Here is a 12236-nt window from a genome sequence, read left to right on the forward strand (position 1 = left end):
TCTGTGGGTGGATCGTATTTGAGCGTGGATTTATCGGGATTGTTAAATTTTTTCCAACACTTTCCACTTTCATCTGGCACTTGGATCCAAAGGTACTCGATTTCATATGGGATTATCGGTACGTCAATTTTTTTCGGTAACAAGAATTATCAACATTTACCCTGGTGTCGAAGTTGAAGTGGTTTAATATTATGGGGATTTTAACTACTTGGCGGAAGAAGTGTGTGTATTTTTTTTCTAAAATAATAAAGTGGGACTAGTATGTTTTCACAATACTTATAGAGGACAGTCATATCTGTATGTCCATGTATGAACACTCGTGAAAAGTAGTCACAGAATCTCACCTAGAACGAGTAATACCAGTCGTAATTTGCATAATAATAATTTGTTCATCGCAGTGCGAGCTGTCTATGAGAATACTCACTTGCCAGTTGGACATTGTTGGAAGAAGACGTATACTTGTGTGGTGCAGTTTGTGTGGTGCAGTAGCAAGGTCGAGCTTCCATAAAGCAAATGCATGTTTTGTAAGCATCACGGTTTATTCAATTACATTTGTCATTAAATACTGAAGTCACTTACAAATGCAGGTAATTTACGACAAATACTTACATTGTATAACGCAATTCTTTATGATATTAGGCCTACTTTTATCGTTACTGGTATGTCACTCAGAATATTGGAAAACATTGTGACCAGACATACTTGTGACTTACATAAGATTTTTTTTCGTAATGTGACCATTACTACCAAGAACTCTGACTTATTACAGTGTAGATAAAAGTAGCCTAATGCTTGTCACAGTTCTGAGCTTCTGACCAATGGGTTCAATTGACCCACCAACATGCACATGGACTTTTGGACAACTTCGATGGTTAATTTTTATCAACAAATCTAATGTATCTCTTGGATGTGTTAAAAGATAAAAAATAATTTTATTGAGAACAATTAACGCCCCCCCCCCTGAAAAAAGAGTACATGATGGTAGTGGCTACATTCACGGCATTCAGCAGCAAGTGCAATATGTGAACGACCGTAGTAATAACATGCGCGAATGGAAGGGTTGTGTTTTCAGCCGTTCTTTTCAGTAAGATTTGTCAAATTATTTGAAATATTTCGGATCGTAATTTTGTCGTAATTTTAGCCTCTATTTCATCGGTGGTAGCTGAGCCTGAACTTTGGACAAACTAATAAATATGCACGTCATTTCAGTTTTGAGTGTCCTCTCTTCTGTTACATTGCATGCATTAGCCGTGTTTTCAGAGCCTGTTCGTATGCCCAAAATTTGTCAACATATGTTTTCTCATTTCAGAAGCCCACTGAGATATTGCGCAACCTGACCTGCAAACAACCTACTGTAGCCTTGGTTCATATTCGGGAACTCTACGCCTATTTATGCAATAATTATATAAGGCTGAATAAATACTTCTGTAATTGTTCTGTGGTTTTTCGTTTTGATATGAAATAATGATACAAAAGATTCTGGTTATAATAATATGAACAGAATAAGAATATATACATGTAGGTATGTTAATTGTTTGAGCACTTTCAAATTAAATCTGCTAAATCTGATCTGTAAATATTGTTTTGGGATTAACGATTTACTATGCAACCTTGAGATATTTGTTGGAAAAGCCTTTGTAAATATACACGTTATTTTGTAGACAATTAAATATGGGTATTTGGTAACGAATTAAAAAGTATGAATTTAATTTACGTGTACTGACAACTTAGCTCTTGATTTTTTCTTAATTTTGATCTACGGCAATCACGATTTTTCCCTTGAGCAAATTTGTTCATCCAAATTGATATAATTTCCTCCAATTTTCTTTATGAATACAGGTCCTCTTTTTAGTTTTGATTTTCCTCTGCAAATTGATTTAGTACTAACAACCTCATCTTCATGTAAATACTCCACTAAAATGAGAAAGTATAATTATTCTGATGCAAACTTAAATCACACTTAAACCAGGCAAAACTGTCACCCCTCAAATAAAATGGACTCGCCCCACCTGTCACCCCCTCAACTGTAATGAACCCGCCCCACCCGTCATCTCTCAAATTGAGTGAACTCGCCCCACCTGTCACCCCTCAAATTTAAATGAACTAGCCCCACCTGTCACCCCTCAAATGCAATGAACTCGCCCCACCTGTCACCCCTCAAATTTAAATGAACTCGCCCCACCTGTCACCCCTCAAATTTAAATGAACTCGCCCCACCTGTCATCCCCTCAACTGTAATGAACCCGCCCCACCTGTCATCCCTCAAATTAAGTGAACTCGCCCCACCTGTCACCCCTCAAATTAAATGAACTCGCCCCACCTGTCCTCCCTCAAATTAAATGAACTCGCCCCACCTGTCACCCCTCAAATTAAGTGAACTCGCCCCACCTATGCAAATCTCACAAATTGCACTCATTTCAAGCGATAAAACGGATGTTTTTGAACGTGCCGTTTATCACAAAAGTTTACCTATAGAAAGTGACAATGAAGAAATATAAGTAATATGCACACATAAATCAAAAGTATTCTGTTTAATTCCATAAATGTACATACTCAACTATATTTAGTTAAAGAGCTTAAGTGTTGCCTTTGACCTTGTCTTTTCATATTATACAAAAATAAAGTGCACGTAGTTTGTGCATTTCACTTAGTTCAGGTTATAACAACATAATTACGAGGAATATGATATTCATATGCACACTATTGAACAAACTGTCAAAGTTAAAACACGCTGCCAAGGAGAACATGAGTCAAAGTTAAAACGCGCTGCCAAGGAGAACATGCATACGAAAATGATGATGAAAAACGCTGAAAAATATTAATAAAAAATATAAGCCTGACGTAACGTGAACATCGCTTTAAAATATAAAGGTTCTAAATAAATGAACAATTTGTGGAATAGCAAATTTTGGAAAGTATTCCAATTCTTTATATTGCGGTTTTATGTCTTAAATTTAACGCAATTTCACAGAAAAATTCAAAGACACAACATAACATTTACACGAAGAATCACTTGGTCAAATAACAGATGTTAGGGAAATGGAACGGGCTTAAAACAGGATTCAATGTTTTCTATTTTAATGTATAAATATGTACTTCTAAAATGTTATAAATACTGTATGTAGTGTAAATATATACAACCATATGCATGAGTCAGAATAAAATACTAAATGGAAGAAACATCTTAAAACTGGCATATCAAGAATTTACTGGAGTTCACATTCATATTTCGTAGCATAATACATTGTATCTTTCTAAACGTGATCTCAGTACGGATTATTTCTACTTTAACAATGTTCAGTTCAAAATGTTTTGTTTTATTCTAAAGAAGCAAAAAGTTCATTTCAAATCGATTAGATCATAGGATCTGAAAAGTCGCTACATTGTCACATATCACTATTAATTAACTGATGCAATGGAAAACTACCCACCAATAAAACATTTTTACAAATTGCTCATCATTCGTAATTGTCAGATAATAACTGACAAATGATGGAAATAATATCGTCTTCTACATTGTTCTGTATAAAAGCAAATGATACGGTGACTGATCCACTATGCAAACGATCTTATTCGAGTTTCAACTCTCAATATTGTGAAAAATTGCATTTTTATTATGCCGTCTGTACGATGTTGTGTGCTAACAAAAATTACGTCGTGGCATTTTAAACACTTAACTAATTACACTGTTGATTAACGAAATGAAATTGGGGAGAAGCTGATTTTTTTAAAAATAAAATCAAATGAGTTCGAGTTCGTCTCAAGGAAAATATTGAAAAAGATCATGATCAATCCCTAGGTATAATTTGAAACCAAAAAAATATCGATTTCTGAGTATAATTTGAAAAGGAAACACGCTCGATCCTAGTTTAACATTTTAATTAATAATATAATATGTAAGTCTAAAAGGTTTTGAAAATAACAGTAAAACTATAAACATGATGTGGTGCGTGTGTGGGCGTGTGTGAGAGAGAGCGCAGCTGTGTGCATGTCTGTCTGTGTCCAGTTCCAAAATACTGGGACAGCTTCTATTAGATGCCCGTGCATTTTGCAAGATTTGAGCAAAGGCGTTGGCACTTCTGAAATATCAAAATAAAAATTTAATAACGATATCAATATGGTATTCCAATGCAATAAAACTTGGACTATACTGAATTAAATGAAACAGAAATAGTTTTGCTTTTTGAAAAATTAATAGCAATAGGTGAACACCAAACTGAAAAAAAATATTTCACAGCAAATGTCAATGAATGTAGCACACCAATATCTAGTACACTATGAAAAGAAAGACGCAAGGAATAAAACGACCAGTGCTATTGGAAAGCGTTCTCAAAAAAATAAATAAATAAATAAATAAATAAATAATTAAATTAAATTAAAAAATTAATAAATAAAAAGAAAAAATAAAATAAAACAAAATAAAAATAGATAATAATAATAATAATAATAATAATAATAATAATAATAATAATAATAATAAAAACACAACTGCAACAATTCGTCAAAGGATTACAGAACCGATTGCTCAAAATTTAAGGGTTTAGAGGGCATAATTATCTGATGCATATTTCAGTTTGTTCATGATTAACGGATATTATTTAATGAATGATTCAACAGCGTGCTTCTATAATATTCAAAAAGCTATTATACTTAAGTTACTATCAAATCCTGGAAAATATCCTACGGGTGTAATGAATTTTAGTGTCATTGTGAAAACTTACAAAAAAAAGCTTTTCTCGTTTATCTGCTTTTGTAACAAACATGTCAAACACTTTTCTTAGCATTAAATGGAACGTAATACAGACCAGTTTCTAATGTAGGCACCTGAGAAAGTCCACACAAATACATGCACAGCGAATACAAATATGTAAAAACGTTCAAAAATACAAATGTTTTATGTGACTCACGTGCATTGAGTGGCAATTATGTGGCCGTGCCTGGGCACCTGGAAGTGATATATATCTTTGGGAGCGTACTTTTCATATATTTTACGTAAAATTTTTCTTAAATCCAGTGAACTACTCAGCCACACTTATTACCTGGAAATATGGACTCGTAAAAACACGAAAATGCTGCAAATCACCTTCGTTATAAACGATAAAGAGCTTATATGACCCATTCCACAACCTTGTGAATTAAAACAAACAGTTCAGTACTTGTTCAAACTCAAATCACAAAGGAAGAAGTACGTAAATTACTGTAGCCGTACATACCACATTCGAATCGCAACTTCGTTCACATCTATGCGCATGTAAAAGAAATATTACCCATAAGATTTACTTACTTCAACCATGTATAATGGGTCCAAGCTACGTGCAACTATGAATGAGATGCTCTCCGTCCAACGTCCTCTACAGTCTCCAGCTAACAAGTGATCATAGTTCTCACTGCGCTGAGCGACTTATTGTTATGCAAATTACAACAATCTGATTGGGAAGTTGCTGTTGAAATCATTCTAAAAAAAACTGCGAATCTATATGGTCTTAAAGATCGAGTGACAAAATCCATTTTTATGGTTTTGAGTTCTTGACTGCTACAGTTCATTTAGCCATCATAAGTTTCTTAAATCCTTTAATTGCAGAATGCACCAAGACCTACATGTAGGTTATAATTGCCAAGACACTTTTGATAGCTCGTTGGGTTTGACTGACTTGGTTCGCTCAAATGTCTTTTGTCATGTTAATCTTTGACGAACAAAACGAATAGACTGGAAACGAGGTATTTTCCATTTTCGTCCAAGCTACCACACATGTATGGGCTTTTATTTTGGACAATCATTGTAGAATTTCTATTGTAGAATTTGTATGTTAAAAGAGACAAATACACTGCGTTATGATTTATGCAATTTCGGAATGCCCATATCTTTTGTCGCTAGTGTCATTTTGAATCATGCACAAAATAAGTAATAGAACAATTTCATAATTAAATAAATAAATATGCAAACATATTTTATTATAGATACACTTTTAGAGACAAAATCCAGGGAAGATCCAGGCTTGGGAAATTTTGTTCAATTTTTTTTTAATTTTCCCGTTCGCCTTACATGTGCAGTGTTAAAAGTTACCTCTGCTAAGGTTCCGTTTGTCTATGCAAAAAGTTTTGGAGGGATTCTGATAAAATTTTCACGATAGCTAGGAAATGGGTTAGATTTTGGTGGTGATTAATTAATCAGTTAACCAATCAAAAATGAAATTGGAACTTATTTATTAAAAAAAATTATATAGTTGGGGATATTTTACATGTACATATGCAGAATTACAGGTAAGATTTTCAGTTGTTGCCATCACGAGCTTGATTCTTTATTTGTCAAGTTATTTGACCGTAAATATGTGTAAAGTGTTTCAAATGATGTTAAATAAACACAATCAATAACATCTAGAGATTCAATTTTGTAATGCTTCTTAATTAGAAATCAATTGGACAAATATTTATCTTTTAAATGTGCATATTTACCTTCAGAAATGATAAAGAGTTCTAATACTATACAATTTTATTTGTCTTCTGGTTGTATTTTAAACTCATATCATTTTATCTACTAGCTGTCTAAAAACAAATGCAAACTTTTACCTCTGGAGTCCTTGACAATTTTCTGCATATATAATAATTAAAAGTCCCTACTACCAAAAGTAATTTATCTTAAATGGATTTGTGAGTGCTTTTTCAATGTGGATACATCACTGAAAGCTTTGCAGCAGACAATGCAAACATAAGGTCTCTCTCCTGTGTGAGTAAGTTTGTGGCGATCAAGGTGATTTTTCGTAAAGAACGACTTGCCACAGTCTTGGCATTCATGCTCCCTCTTCCAGCTGTGCCTCTTCACATGAATCTTCTGAGCAGGTAAGGATACAAACTGTTTTCCACAAATTGGGCACAGGTAACGATTTTTATCCGTGTGGAGCTTAAGATGTTGTTTTAAACATTTCTCCCTGTAAAAGCCTTTGTGACACACACTGCACTGGAAACCTGGCTTCTCAGCGTGTGTCTGTACATGCTCAGTGTACATGCATTTATGAGTAAAACCTTTACCACATACTGCACACACAAAGGGCATGGGACCCTTGGGATGGCGCCGTTTTTTGTGTGCCTTCAGGTGAGAAGCATGGTAGAACATTTTTCCACATTCATCACACTGGGCTTCTACAGGATCTGCTTCATGTCTTTTCATGTGAAACTTAAACCCTAAATCAGTGGTAAAAGTCTGTGTACACACATGACATATTATACGGTCTTTAGCAGGTTTTGGTAGATGTTTGCTCTCTATATGTCTTCTTAAATCATTCTGTACAGCATATTTCACACCACACATGGGACAGGGCAGCGTTTTCTCCAAATGTCTTCTTTTCAGATGATTGATAACTGTTTGCCTATATTCTGTTCTGTAGTCACAGTAGTTACAACAGAATATACCATTTTCTACAGTGCTGTGAAGTCCCAAGTTATCCACTGTCAACAAGGCAGTTGAATCTGAGGGATTACCAGCCTCTGTCGTCTCTTCTTGATGGTCCGTTTTCACATGTGCTACCAGTAAATGTACACTGCTAAAAGTCATACCACACTTATCACAGGACACACACATTTCTTCTGTAGCATGTTCCTGCTTATGTGCAGTCAATCTAGCCTTGGTACCAAATGATATTTCACATACGGTACAAGTATACTTTGACTTAGTATGGACAGTTTTAATATGATATCTCAAATCAAGTCCGTTTCCAAAAAGGTTTGAACAATCTGGACACTGCAGAGATCTTTCCATGTGCTTCCTACTGATGTGCATTTTAAATTCCTTTTTACCCTTCACCTTCGATGCACAGTAATTACACTGCAACATCCCATTTTTGACGGTGCAGTGTTTTATGAATGATTTCCAAGGCAACTCAAGTGGATCTTCAACATCATTATCTAAACATATTTTGACACTTCCTGCTTCATTTTTAAAAACACAGCTGTGTTTACCCAGTTGCCTTTTTGTTCCAAAACATTTTCCACATTTATTACACATATATTTCAGCCTCCAATGCTTGGCAGCTATATGGTTTCCAACAGCAGCTTTGTCTACAAGTTTTAGTGAGCATATGGGGCATATCCGTATGTCATCTTTATTGCCATGTTTGCTGACAATGTGACACTGATAATCTTTATTTAGGTGGAAGACTGCCTCACAGAAATCACACTTTTGTCTATATCTGTCCATATCTTCCAAAGTTAAAGGTATATATCCTGTACCCATATTAATAATGCTTCCAGAATCAGCATCACAAAGCTGAAACTCTGATTTAATCTGGGTAGAATCTGGTGCTGGCATAACATTATCAGCATTGGGCTGTAGGGAATAAGAGGAAGAGTCAAAGGTGTTTCCACTGCTTTGCACAGCAAGATAATTCTCTCCATTACCATTACTAGTAGGCTGATTTGTCTGCTGGGCTACAGCATCTGAGTGTTCTATGTAACCAAAATCATCATCGGGGTCATCACCATCTTTATTTGTGTCAGACTGACTGCCTAGCAAGGGATGTGAGGATGGAGTTTGATTGGCAATATAACTGCTTTTATGTTCGCTGGTTGTGCACGTATTTGTGGGCTGTACTGGGGAGGTGTCCACCGCTTTTTGTCTTGAGAGATCCCCTGCGCGAATTCGAACACCTGCTCGTTCGTCACTCTCAAGTTCCCTATTTTCTGTTGCATATGTCTTAAACAAATGATCATGAAGTTCCTTGATACCATTTAAATCGCCGTTAACCCAACAAGTTTGTATGTTTTTCACATTTGCCCAAGTACAATGCAAGTTCCATCTCCCAGCAAGGTTTTGCATAACGGTTGTATTATTGGGGACCCGCCGAAGAAAGGTCGGAGATATTGCTGCACTAACTGATACAAACACCATCATCTTGATGTCATAAAACTTACTGAAGGTATCATCTAGTGACTCGTTGACTTCTTAATCATCGGTTATTTCTCACCACTCGACACGGCCTGTGCGAACTACTACAGTGCAGCGAAATGAATCTTCTTTTCTAAAAGAGGTCACTATAAAATGATCCTACTCGTTTTAGCACTGAAAAATCAAATCTGAAATGTTTTGTCTCGGCTGTAAATTCTAAAAATGGACCTTTTCTTTGATATTATAAGAACTTAATTTGTTTGAATATATTATGAGTACCAATCAAAGTTGCAATCTGGTTTTAACAAGCACAGTTATTTGGATCATGGAAGCGTAGGCCCTACATGTAGACTATGTAGGCCTATACTAGCACTGTAGTAGTAGGCTACTAGTAGTACCTAAATAAGTGTAGGCCTTCATTAACTTCCATTTGCATGAAGAAAATCCGCCTTGAGTTAACCAATATTTGATTAATTCAATGTGTAAAGAAAAACAACGCCACTTTTCCCAGTGCTTTACTGATGCTTTGATAAAAAAAAAGCACCATATCATAAAAACCCCACAAGCTGGATTGTCCATTGTGTTTATCCGACCTAGTAGTCCAGTGGCTTAAGGCAAAAAAATGGCCGAATCGTGACACGGCTGATAAAAGCACCAAATTTTACATGTGGTTACCTTTTGATATACTAAATCAAATTAGAGCCGTAGCCCACGGAAAAAAATTACCGTTTGGCCAAAAAATCCAAAATGGCCGCCAATTTGTGAAATTCCGTAGAAATATATACATATTTATGTTGATTTTTATCAAATAAAGTATTTTCTCAATGTTTTCCACATCCTTATTACCCATATTATGCATATATGTCATAGAACAAACGAGTGTCCTTGGACTTTATGAAAAATCCAAGATGGCCACCGTATGGCATAGGAATACTAGAACATGTACAAGGGTTTTCAACTAATGCCAACTAGGAAGATGCATTGCCCACTATCTAATTAATTTTGTTTTTGAGTGCCATATTACAGAAATGATATATTTGTGGTGAGTAACTAACCTTTATTCTCAGGCATTTCGAGAAAAATCCAAGATGGCCACCATATCAAAGGAACACTACAGTATACACATAGGGCTTCTTCTGCCATGGAGATATAATATTAATGGATAAATAAGGCTTGTTTCTGATTATTTTCCACATCCTTTTAAACCACATAATGTATATTTGATGAGAATGTTATATGTATCCTTTTTGAAAACAAAACAAAACAAAACAAAATGGCTGCCATTAGCCATAGAAGGTGGGGTTCAGTTAATACCTGCGAGAGATAGGCTTCCAAACAAAATGAAACTAAATTCAGTTGTTTTTCTTGTATTATTATTATTATCCCATGATACATATCTGTTAAGTAATTAATGTCAATATTTGATCATTTTCGAGAAATCCAAGATGGCCTTCTTTTCCCCATAGGAAAACTGGTGCATTGGATTTTATAGGCACTTCTAAGGCAAATCAGGGTAATCATGATATTTTGTCAAAATACTTAAGGGTACACACTTGTTACCCACCAGATAGATATCTCAAAGTCCAAAAAGAATGTGGGAAATACCGAGAAACAAAATTCATTTTATATTGAACCCAATGTCTCTTTGCCACTAGTTGACTGTACTATTCCTATTTTGAATTGCAGCAATCTTGAATTTTCTCAAATACGCAAGATGCACCCTTGCTACACACCAGATTTATGTCAACATGTTTGAACATCAAACGGCTTTATTTCATGTTGGAATCAATGCCTGAACTGTTCCATTAATTGACACCTATGTGCATTTGAATGATATATTCCTATGACAACTGGCAGTTATCTTGGGTTTTCTCTGAATAGTACTCAAGGATACATAAACTCTCTACACACACACAGAGTCTTTCATAAGGATAAATAGGATATAAAAACGATCTAAAGTTAACTACATTTAAATTGTACTCAGTGTATCTCTGGCATTATTTGATTATGTGTATGAATATTCTAATGACAAAAGGCAGACATCTTGAATTTTTTTCAGAATACCCAAAGATACACACATGCTACAGACGAGGTATACATCATGGGGGTAATAATAAATGGAATGAAAAATGTAAATTATTTTTAAAACAAACCCATGGTAATGTAATTGTATAAAGAACCACATGCCTCTCTAGCAGCAATTGAAACACACCCATTAGTATTCCTATGTCAAATTGTAGTTCTCCGAATATCCATGGATGCACACTATTTACCCACCAGATATATATCATAAGACTAATAAGGATGGGCAAAACTTGATAAGCAAACACAATTTCACCCTGGTAGTAGATGAAAAGCCATGGTTGTGCAGTTGCAATTCCAGTAGTATTCCTATGGCCAATGACGGCCATCTTGGATTTTCTCAAAATGATTAAATATGCACATTTATTACCTGCTAGATATGCATCACACTGAAAAAATAAACTTAATTTGATAGTGAATTATGTTTTTCCTAGCTGGCATTAGTTCTAACCCTTTGTAATACTAGAAGAATTCCTATGACATATGGTGGCCATCTTGGATTTTCTCAAAATGCCCTAGAATACATGTTAGTTACTCACCACATACATATTGTGTGGGTGGAAAGGATGTGGAAAACACCCAGAAACAAACTTAATTTGATAGTGGAAAATTAATCTTTCCAGTTACCATTAGTTGAATCCCCCATATACTAGAATTCCTGTGGCACATGGCAGCCATCTTGGATTTCCCAAAATGCCCAAGAACACTTTGTAGTTCCTCACAACAAACATACGTGGGTAACAAAATTCTGAGAAACAGACGTAATTTGATAGTGGACAACGTATCTTTCAAGCTGGTATTAGTTGTGCACTAGTATTCCTATGGCTGTTTCTATGGCATATGACAGCCATCTTGGATTTTTTCAAAAAGTCCAAGGGAACTTGTTTGCTATCTGACATATATGAATAAAATGGGTAATTAGGATGTAGAAAACTCTGAGAAAAAAATCTATTTCATAAAAATCAACATGGGTATGTACATATTTCTATAGAATTCCATAAATTGGCGGCCATTTTGGATTTTTTGGCCAAACGGTAATTTTCTTCCGTGGGCTACGGCTCTAATTTGATTTAGTATGTCAAAAGGTACCCACATGCAAAATTTGGTGCTTTTATCCGCCGTGTCACGATTTTTTCCTTAAGCCACCGGACTATAGGGCTTACATACGATTTATGGGGTGGTTCGAAGCAAAGTAGGCCTAATTCGTAGCAATATTATTTTATTTCTGCAAGAATTATGATGACATGTAGACTTATAATTGGCCACCTTAGGTTCA

At 35.2% G+C, this 12236-nt stretch overlaps 2 protein-coding genes and 1 long non-coding RNA gene across 4 annotated transcripts in view; 1 reads left to right on the forward strand and 2 right to left on the reverse strand.

The window, feature by feature from the left end:
- The first annotated feature begins 74 nt into the window (after window positions 1-74).
- LOC147764082 (uncharacterized) lies at window positions 75-1433 on the forward strand. The gene is made up of 2 exons (XR_015331990.1): window positions 75-524; window positions 1310-1433. It is a non-coding gene; the product is annotated as an uncharacterized LOC147764082 (long non-coding RNA).
- Window positions 1434-2516: 1083 nt separating this feature from the next.
- LOC106162469 (uncharacterized) overlaps window positions 2517-12236 on the reverse strand; it is a 44314-nt gene continuing 34594 nt past the window's right edge. The window contains exons 12-13 of one of the 2 annotated variants that reach the window (XR_015331531.1): window positions 3674-4079; window positions 2517-3568 (exon numbers count right to left, since the gene is read on the reverse strand). The gene's annotated coding sequence lies outside the window, so the exon portion shown is untranslated. Of the gene's footprint in view, window positions 4080-12236 lie in introns of both variants that reach the window. The other variant, XM_086998118.1, reaches the window with a different exon arrangement.
- Window positions 5923-9010, reverse strand: LOC106176339 (uncharacterized). The gene has a single exon (XM_013558679.3). It carries the CDS (start codon window positions 8882-8884, stop codon window positions 6632-6634), a length of 2253 nt encoding a protein of 750 aa, XP_013414133.2. The 5' UTR covers window positions 8885-9010; the 3' UTR covers window positions 5923-6631.

The sequence above is a fragment of the Lingula anatina genome, chromosome 1, assembly GCF_051362555.1.
Source record: "Lingula anatina isolate TDL-2025a chromosome 1, LinAna3.0, whole genome shotgun sequence".
NCBI lineage: Eukaryota > Metazoa > Brachiopoda > Lingulata > Lingulida > Lingulidae > Lingula > Lingula anatina.